The sequence below is a fragment of the Mastomys coucha genome, unplaced genomic scaffold (assembly GCF_008632895.1).
Source record: "Mastomys coucha isolate ucsf_1 unplaced genomic scaffold, UCSF_Mcou_1 pScaffold13, whole genome shotgun sequence".
In the NCBI taxonomy this organism is placed as follows: Eukaryota; Metazoa; Chordata; class Mammalia; order Rodentia; family Muridae; genus Mastomys; species Mastomys coucha.
In genome coordinates, this window is record NW_022196895.1 from 7,152,595 (window position 1) to 7,162,653 (window position 10,059).

At 40.8% G+C, this 10,059-nt stretch overlaps 1 protein-coding gene across 4 annotated transcripts in view; it reads left to right on the plus strand.

Moving 5' to 3' along the window:
• The window catches only part of Greb1l (GREB1 like retinoic acid receptor coactivator), a 265,485-nt gene extending 255,432 nt beyond the window's left edge, over nucleotides 1–10,053 (plus strand). For all 4 annotated transcript variants that reach the window (XM_031364954.1, XM_031364953.1, XM_031364956.1 and 1 more), the window contains 6 exons: nucleotides 209–374; nucleotides 1,786–2,013; nucleotides 2,854–2,995; nucleotides 4,245–4,445; nucleotides 6,567–6,705; nucleotides 8,432–10,053. In XM_031364954.1, the coding sequence (XP_031220814.1) occupies nucleotides 209–374; nucleotides 1,786–2,013; nucleotides 2,854–2,995; nucleotides 4,245–4,445; nucleotides 6,567–6,705; nucleotides 8,432–8,595 (1,040 nt within the window). In that variant the 3' untranslated portion in view covers nucleotides 8,596–10,053. The remainder of the gene's footprint in view (nucleotides 1–208; nucleotides 375–1,785; nucleotides 2,014–2,853; nucleotides 2,996–4,244; nucleotides 4,446–6,566; nucleotides 6,706–8,431) is intronic.
• The last annotated feature ends 6 nt before the right edge of the window (nucleotides 10,054–10,059 follow it).

Below are 10,059 nucleotides of genomic sequence, written 5' to 3' on the forward strand. Positions count from 1 at the left end.
TTTTAAAAATTAGGTGTCTGTGCATACGTGCAGGTACCCAGAGAAGCTAAAAGCATCAGATCCTTCCTGGAGCTGCCCGACACAGGTGCTAGGACCCAAGCTAGCATCCTCTGCATCTTCTCTCCAGCACGCCCCCTGCCCTATAGAGTTGAACATTATGCCAGTGTCGGAGCACAGGATGGAAAGCTGTGGTCGTACTGTCTTCCAGGTGCTGCCAGGTTCCTCATTAAGGAGCTGTCCTATCACAACCTAGAACTGGAAAGGAATCGCCTGGAAGAGCTGGGAGTCAAGCGGCAGTGTGTCTGGCCTTTCATTGTTGTGATGGACGATTCCTGCGTCCTGTGGAACATTCACAGTGTTCAGGAGCAAAACAGGTAGTGAAACTTCCAAGGAGGTGTGTGTGTGTGTGTGTGTGTGTGTGTGTGTGTGTGTGTGTATGTGTGTGTGAGAGGGGGGGGTTATGACACAATGATCTAGACACGATATATTTAGAAATAATTAAAGAGATACGGTTTTCCTGAGTAAAGTGGATCCTGAGACTACTTTCACTAGCTCACTGGCTACGTAGAATTTCTTTTTAAAGATTTATTTATTTATTTCATGTACGTGAGTACATTGTTGCTGTCTTCAGACACACCAGAAGAGGGCATCAGATCCCCATTATAGATGGTTGTGAGCCACCATGTGGTTGCTGGGAACTGAACTCAGGACCTCTGCAAGAGTAGTCAGTGCTCTTAACCGCTGAGCTATCTCTCCAGCCTGAGATTTTTATTTTAAAGAGAATATGTCATTAAGTTCCTGGGCCTTTTCCACATCCTGGTATTCCTCAGCTGCAAAATCTGTTCTGGGCCAGGTATAGCAGTATATACACTTTTAATCCCAGCACTTAGCAAGGCAAAGGCAGGATGACCACTTTGAGTTTGAGACCAGCCTGGTTTACATAGCAAGTTCTAGGCCAGCCAACATACATAGTAAGTCTATGCCCACCCCAGCCGCTGCCACCACAAAACCCAACAGAACCGTTCTGACATTGTGATTCATTTATACAGACCCTAACAGAACCGTTCTGATATTGTGATTCATTTATACAGACCCTAACAGAACCGTTCTGATATTGTGATTCATTTATACAGACCCTAACAGAACCGTTCTGACATTGTGGTTCATTTATACAGACCCTAACAGAACTGTTCTGACATTGTGGTTCATTTACACAGACCCTAACATGTAAGTAAGACCCGGCTCTGCTCCACTAAGAGGAGGAGAGGAAGTCACGCCACCTCTAAGCCCGGCCATGGTTTTCCGAGAGCAGTGGTCAATTTCTGGGATTCCTTACAGATGCTAGGTAGTGGTTAGTCAAGGGGAATGCTAAATAGTAAAAAGTTTGTTAAATTGCTGCTAAGATTCAACAGTATCCTTAAGGAAACACTGATTTCCCATCATTTCTTCTGTGGACTTGAAACCAGTGAAGTATGCATAGAATTCTTTATTATATGTAATTATCAGAACTGGATGTTTCTGTACCTTTAACCCCTGGTCGTGGCAACTCCCCTTGGCAACTCAAGTTCATTATTCACTTTGAAACATGAAGTAGATTATTTCCTTTTTTTTTTTTTTTTTTTTTTTTTTTTTTTTGCCAGCTTCCCTCACTTAGTCATGACAGGCAGTATAACTGGACTTAATGTAAATTATCTTATTATATCCTTTACAGGAACACACACACACACACACACACACAAAGATATAGTAGTGTTGGTTCTTCATAAACTAACTTTTATTTTATAGCCAGCCTACAGAAGCAGGAATTTCCAGTAAGAATGTGTCCCTGAAGAGTGTCTTGCAGCATATTGAAGCCACACCAAAAATTATCCACTACGCAATCCTGGGCATACAGAAATGGAACAGCAAGCTGACTTCACAGAGCCTAAAAGCCCCATTCTCAAGATGTCATGTGCATGACTTCATTCTGCTCAATATAGACCTAACTCAGAATGTACAGTATGACTTCAACAGGTAGGTCAAGCTCATGGACGCAGCTCATTCTGGCATTTACCACAGGGTGTTGCCCACTTCAACCTCTACATTGTTTTTATTTTGCCTTGGACAATAAGCCCAGAACTCCTTATGTGGTCCACGTTGGCCTCACACTTGTGATCCTACTGAGTGCTGGCACTCCAGGTATGTGCTCCCCACACCTAGCATGATCTAGACCCTTGATATTGTTATGCAAAAACAGAAAACACAGGTTAGCCATCTGATTATTTATCAAGAATTCAAGTAGAAACAAAATCCATTAAATCAATACTGGTCAATGTGTAGACCCGTGAATGTCCAATATTAACCCCATATTCATCCTCAGAACTAGGAAGGAAAATTCTCTCTCTAGTGTTGTAAGGCCCACAGCTCCATAGGGAGAAGGCAGAAGGCAGGCCCCTTTAATTAATCATACCACATTCCTGAGAAACCTCAAACGGCCAAGGAATGGTATTAGAGACCACAAAGTCATTCTTAATATCTAACCTCAACCTGTAGCTATTAGAATAACTACTGCCTCATCTACTACATGACCAGAATTTTAAAACCACAAGACCTCTGGCTTTCCTGCCAGAACACACAGGATGGATAGTCCTGTTTCTCATAGGTTACCTACAACCTGTGGCATAACAGACAAAATTCCTTTCCCCTTCCTTTAAAGCTTACAAAGCTCAAATCCGTAGAGTGAGGGCCAACTTCCTGAGGATAAGGTCCATATTTTGGGCCTTCCTCTCACGTCTGTCACTCATTTCTCTGTAGTTATCAGAGTTGAGATATGGTGGAAAGTCAAAGAAACCTATCATTGTGATTATGATTTAGGTATTTCTGTGAAGATGTTGACTTTAACCTGAGAACAAACAGCAGTGGCCTCCTCATCTGCCGCTTTAATAACTTCAGTCTCATGAAGAAACACGTTCAGGTTGGAGGGCAGAGGGACTTTATCATTAAGCCAAAGCTCATGGTAAGTCTTATGATGTTTGATGCTACTGTTGAAAAGAAACACAAGTGCTTTCTTATGAATAGCTTTGTCACTAAAGTACTGGCATGTGGCCAGGGAAGTAACCCTGGGGATCCTTGATGTGCAGCTTCATTTGTCAGTGAGGGCTCAGCCAGAACAAAAACTTCACTTTTGGCAAATCAACAAAACTGTTCCAGAGTTAAGCCTTAAAGATTACATCAAAGCTTGCTTACTTGCTTATTTACTTACTTATTGATTGGGTTTTGTTTTGTTTTGAGACAGGTCTCTACGTAGCTGTCCTGAAACTAAGTAGTCCAGGCTGGCCGCCAACTCAGAGATCTGCCTATCTCTGCCTCCCAAGCGCCGGGACTAAAAGAGTGCATTCAACTGCAAAGCTTTACTTTCAGGACAGAAGTCTTTGTATTGTGATCACTCCGATGTAACACAGGAGAACAATCCAATACAAATGCTTGTCTGGTCCTTAGCTTGTCTTTTAAAGAAACTATTACAGCTCAAAGCTTGAAAGAGTATTGGCTATACCTTTCCCAGGGAATCTTGCTGCTAGCTGATCACTGCAGCTTGTCAACTACTTAGCTGGAGCTGAGAAATGCTCAAACACTATAAAGTATTCACTAAATACAGAAATATTCCAGAAATTCTTGTTGTAACTTAAAAGAACATTATACTATTCCTGAAGTGGGCGAATGAAGAAATACAGAACAAAATGAGAAATCTGAACCCATCAGGCAACTGCTATTAATATAGCAATCCCTCTTTTCTTGTTAGTTTTTGTAAGATACTTTATTTTGTATTTATGAATCTACTGCATACATGTATGTATGTGCATGTGCCTCATTCCTTTAGAGGCCAGAAAAGGGTACTAGATCCCTTAGATCTGGAGTTATGATGGTTATAAGCTACCATGTGGTTGATCCTCTGCAAGAACAGCTAATGCCCCTAACCACTGAGCCCACTCTTCAGCCCATGGGAATCCTCCTTTATCTGGAGCTTACCATTGTCAATCATGGCCTGAAAATACTATGTTTGAGTCAGGAGTCTACAACATATTTTGTGCCTAATCTAGAAATTACAGTGTTATGTATAAACATTCATGTGGGGTTCACTGCTGTATAATTTCAGGTATACTTTGGGGGGGGGTCATGCATATGGAAGTTATTAGGATGCAATCCATTGTGATCTTAAGACATTTCATTCACTGACAGGCACATTTCCCATGATCATCTGATTTCAGGTTTCAGAGAACTTAGCTCCCATCTTGCCCCTTCAATACGTCTGTGCTCCTGACAGTGAACACACACTACTGGCAGCCCCTGCACAGTTCCTCCTGGAGAAGTTCCTTCAACATGCCTCCTATAAACTCTTCCCTAAAGCCATCCATAACTTCAAGAGTCCTGTGCTGGCCATTGACTGCTACCTTAACATTGGACAGGAGGTAAAGACAGGGGTCTAGTCCTGGGTGCCATATCCATCTCTTCCCCTTTTCAGTCCCATTGAAAACTTAGGATCATTCTAAGAGAGCCAATACCAATATGATTCAAGGGGTCCCACATGAACAGAACTAGCCAGTAACATGGTCACCTCTGGTGTCAATGGCTCTCAAGAGCCTTCCTTGATGACTTGGACAGAGCAGCTGCTTGCTCTACTTGTTGACACCAATCAGACCATGTTGTGATAATGTGAGGTTAGATCCAGTTCCTGACAGACACACAGTCTATGTAAGAGCTCAATGATTATTGAACAAGCTCTGGGAGACTTCCAGAGCTGTCGTCTCTATTTTTCCATTCTTCAAATTCTTCCCTAGTTTTTAGTCTAGCATTTTAACTGCCAGTTGCACCTCTAGCTTTCTACAACTAAGTTTTTCCTTGGGATTATATGGAGAGTATATTTTATTATCTTCAATAATGTAATATACTTTACAATAAATCTTTAAAAAACAAAAAATCTACATAGGTTTGCAATATGAAATGGCTCAGTGGGTGCAGGTGCTTGCTGTCAATCCTGACAAGCAAGCTCACTTGTTGGAACCCAGCCAGTGGAGAGGACAGACCCCGCAGCTGCCCTCAGACTTTCACATGTGCATAGCATGTACATGATCAAAATTAAGAAAAAACAGAACAAAACAATTAAAGCACCCATAATCTGAACAAGACATTTTCCTGACCTTGATTTTTAGGCCATTTTCTTGGCACATACTGACTAACACACCTTTGTCCACACACACTCTTTTAAGTTTAACTTAATGTTAATAATTCATGCTGTGGGTTATGCCATTAATTTTATAAATAGAAATATTAAACCCATATGATGGACAAGCATGAAGGCACGTCTGTAATCCCAGCATCCAGAAGCTAGCCTGATCTAGAATGAATTCTGCCTTAAAATACAAGAACCAACCATGTTCCCATACAATCTTAATATCAACAGCAGCTAACATCTGCTAAATACTGCACATTAATAATTCAAAACTACTTCAATCCATCAGGTTTCTTACTCTATAGATGAGAAACTGTACAATGCCATATGACTACTAACTGAAGAAACGACTGTTTGAATTCAAACCACATTTAAGTGACTATTGTTCTCTGAACAATGTTCTCTGCTGCCTTCTGTAATTTTTGTGGTTGTCTTCTAGACTTGGAAGGCTACAAATTAACTCATGCTGCTTTAAGCTTCTTTCAAAGTGAAACATTTACTCTTTCCTAAAGCATGCTTTTTCTTATCTGTATGTGTACCATGTACATGCCTGGTACCCATGGAGGCCAGAAGATGTCCGATCCCTTGGGACTAAAGTCACAGGTGATTGTGAGCAGCCATGTGAGTTCAACTCCCAGCGACCACATGGTGGCTCACAACCATGAGTAATGGGATCCGATGCCCTCTTCTGGTGTGTCTGAAGACAGCACAGTGTGCTCATATAAATAAATACATCCTTTAAAAAGAAAAATCTGGGGCTTCCAAAAAAAAAAAAAAAAAAAAAAAAAAAACAGCCAGTGCTCTAAACCACTGAGCCAACTCTCTAGCCCCAAAGTGTAGGATTTTAAACATACACCACACACACACATACACACACACACACACACACACACACGCCACGCGTACGCCTTAATATTTGTTGAATAATGATTTACTATAGTAAATTAATGAGGTACTTAAAATATGTAAGTTCACTGGGCAGTGGTGGCCTGTGCCTTTAATTCCAACACTTGGGAGGCAGAGGCAGGCAGGTCTCTGTGAGTTCAAGGCCAGCTTGGTCTACAGAGTAAGTTCTGGGACAGTCAGGACTATAAATAAAAAAGAAAAGAAGGAAGGAAGGAAAGGAAGGAAGAAAAAAAGAAAAGGAAAGGAAAAACCACCAGTCTTGAGAGAGAGGGAGATTTGAATACTAAATAGTAAATATAAAGCTTGAATAACCAACTCACTCATTAGTGAGAAAGATTTGGCTCCTTCACCTTGCATCCCAAGCTTTTGGTAAGAGGATTTCTTACCAAAAGTATAGCCCCCAGAGCCCCTTTGCTTCTGAGATGTCACTGTTTTTTCTGCTTACTACTTTCAGGTAGCCATATGCTATATCAGTTCCAGACCCCACTCCAGCAACGTCAATTGTGAAGGGGTGTTTTTCAGTGGACTCCTCTTGTACCTCTGTGACTCTTTTGTAGGTGCTGATCTTCTCAAGAAATTCAAGTTTCTAAAAGGTAAGTCAATGAAGTGTCTTGAATGTAAATGGTATCCCCCTCTCTCCCTCTCCCCCCTTCTCTCTCTGTCTCTGTCTGTCTGTCTGTCTCTCTCTCTCTCTCTCTCTCTCTCTCTCTCTCTCACACACACACACACACACACACACACACACACACACACACACACACACAAACACAAATAATAATCAAGAGTTGAATGCCACATAAGCAAAGTTTTGGCCAGTAATGGGGATACGTTGATTCTAACCCAGGACTACTAAAGTTATTGGGGAAGACCATGCTCTCTTATCATTAAGTTCAGGTGAATAATAAGATCTATGACCTTAAAAGACAATTTTTTTTTTTTTTGGCTTTTTTGAGACAGGGTTTTCTCTGTATAGCTCTGGCTGTCCTGGAACTCACTCTGTAGACCAGGCTGGCCTCAAACTCAGAAATTAGCCTGCCTCTGCCTCCCAAGCACTGGGATTAAAGGTGTGCGCCACCACCGCCCGGCTAAAAGACAATTTTTATGTGTGGGTATGTGTGTATGTGCCTGCTGAGGCCAAAGGGTGTCAGACACCTTGGAACTTAAGGCTGTAAGCCATCTGATGTGGGTGCTGGGAATTGAATGTGGGTTCTCTGAAAGAGGCAGAAAAAAAAAAAAGTCACAGCCCCTGTGACTTCTTAAACAGGCGTTCACTGTTCTTTATAAACACACACTTCTGATACCTAGTTAAGACAGAAGCTAGGTCCACTCTTCATATGCATGCTTGTAAGCAGTATATATAGTCTAAAATCATTTGACTGGATCAGAAATCAACTACAGAAAAAATGACATAATTGCACCTCCTAGACACACTATGAGTCTGGCACAGAAATTAAAGTTGTCTTAATAGGTATGCATCATAAAAAAGGTACAACCTACCTGGAAATAATCTATCAATCCAGCATCACAAATAATCTTGACAAGTTGAATCAAGGCCAGTGATAAAAGTGACATTCCTTGTACTTGTATTCACTGTACAATGAAAATGGAGTTTTCTCTGAAGACAGAGACATTGTACTTACATATAATAAATAAATAAATCTTTAAAAAAAAAAGTAAAAAAAAAAAAAAAAAAAAAAAAAAAAAAAAAAAAAAAAAAGAAAATGGAGTTTTCGTTGCGTGTGTGTAGCAGACTGGTTCTCAAGTAGAAGGGGATGTGTGCCTCGAGAGATTTTTAGTTGTCACTGTGTGTATGGGGAGGGAGTATATTTGGCAAACAGTAGGCAGGAAGCTAGGGCTATGCTAAATATTCCACAAGGCATAGAAAAGCACACAACACACAACAAAGTCCTAAGGTTGAGAAACCCTGTTCTAAGAAAAGGCAAAAGAAACACTGGGCTCATCAGACACTACACGAGGGGAGGGCTGTGGCTGAAAGAAACCTCTATAATCACTTCATGCTCCTTGAAACTTTTGCACAACTACATGAGATAAAATGAATTATCTAGGAGCTGGAGAGATGGCTCAGGGGTTAAGAGTACTGGCTACTCTTCCAGAGGACCTAAATTCAATTTCCAGCAACCACATGGCAGTTAGCAACCACCTATAAAAGGATCTGATGCCCTCTTCTAATATGCAGGCACACATGCAGACAGAGCACTTGTACAATAAATAAATAACTGAAAAATGATTTCTCTACCTGTATGTTGGTTTCCAAAGGTAGTTATATTCTTATCAATGTAATCAACTTCCTCCCTCAAGGTGCTACCCTGTGTGTCATCTGCCAAGACAGAAGCTCCTTACGTCAAACAATTGTTCGCTTAGAGTTAGAGGATGAGTGGCAGTTCCGCCTCCGGGATGAGTTTCAAACTGCTAATAGCAGTGATGACAAGCCTCTCTACTTTCTTACTGGACGCCATGTTTGAGTTTTTGAAGAGACCAAAAACAACAAACAGACCCCGAAGGGGGTAGGACAAACAATTATTGGGGATTTTTTTCCTTTAAAGTACAATCACTGTGGAGCAAAGTGCAACATATTTATCTCTTCTCCAAAGAACTCCCCAAAAGTGACCAGGGTCTTTGGGGACACGGTCTTTCAGTTCTGCTGACAGGACCCAGGTTCAGGTCAATGCTACAGTGGGCAGTTATACTTAGGGCATGCTCTGCCTGTGGGAGCCCGAGGATATATTCTGGAGAACAAATGTGGAATCTGCATTGTTTTTTTTCTACCATACTACGTTGGGGGGCAGGGGACTGTCAGCATTAACCAGCTTGAATGTGTTACATGAGACTCACACCATTGGTGTGGAATGAATTGAAGATTAACACTTGAGGCCTGAACCCTCAGTTTCTCTTCAGATCTGTACTTTGGTACAGTATTACTCAGGGGTCTGAAATGATAGAATGTAGAAGATATTTGTATTTAAAAAGAAGTAGCTTGTCTTTTTCTGTGCAGTGTTAGTTCAAGATTTATAATCTTATATGTATTGAAACCTTTGGCAAAATTTCCACAGGAGTTAAAAGTTTACTATTTAAACTGAACAACAACAACAAACACTCAGTAAATGCAGAGCAGGCACTGTGTGCATTTATGAAGTTCTCTGAGCTAACTCCTTTCTTTTTCCCACTCAGTCTTTAAGCACACCATGTCTATGAGAATGTAGACAGTGTACCACTGCAGTTATGCCGTACCACTGTGTTAGTTGAAAGTAAGCAGTTGGCACTTGGAAACCCACATATCATGCTGGGATTCTATTGTGGAGTCTAACTAGCTGGTTTAGCATCCTCTAAACAACTCAGTGAGTTACAGCTGTGGTACACTGACACATAAAAATGAGCGGAATGGAAAACAGAACCATATACAAGTTTTCCTTCTAATTTTATCAGTGACATTTTTCCTCAGTAGACTCCATGAAGAGTCTTTTGGACTCATTAAAGTTAGTGAGTAGTGTATAATATCAACAAACAGTAGGAGGTGTAAGTTTCTATGTGTTTCTAACCAAATATTTTAATCAGAAACATTTTGAGAAAATATTCTACACTAATCTATCGGAAGTTTACACTGAAATTGCTCTAGTCTGTGGTGTCTTCAGATTCTTCTCAGCCCATGTGTATGATTTTTATCTCCAGTTAAAACAGTCACTTTTACTTGAACTTGTCTTAGGACCTGAGACACTGAGAGCCCTAATGAGCCGGTGTTACTGCAAGTGCTAGATGATGGACTTGGTTATCCAGGGATAACAAGAACTTTACAGCTAGTCAGAAGATGGAATGTATTAGATGGAAATGGTCTGCAGATCTCTTGGTTTTAATATAGCTACATATGATGTTTTAAATGTATTTTAAATGGATAATTCCTTTTAACCCCATTTTTAATTGTCCTTCAAAGA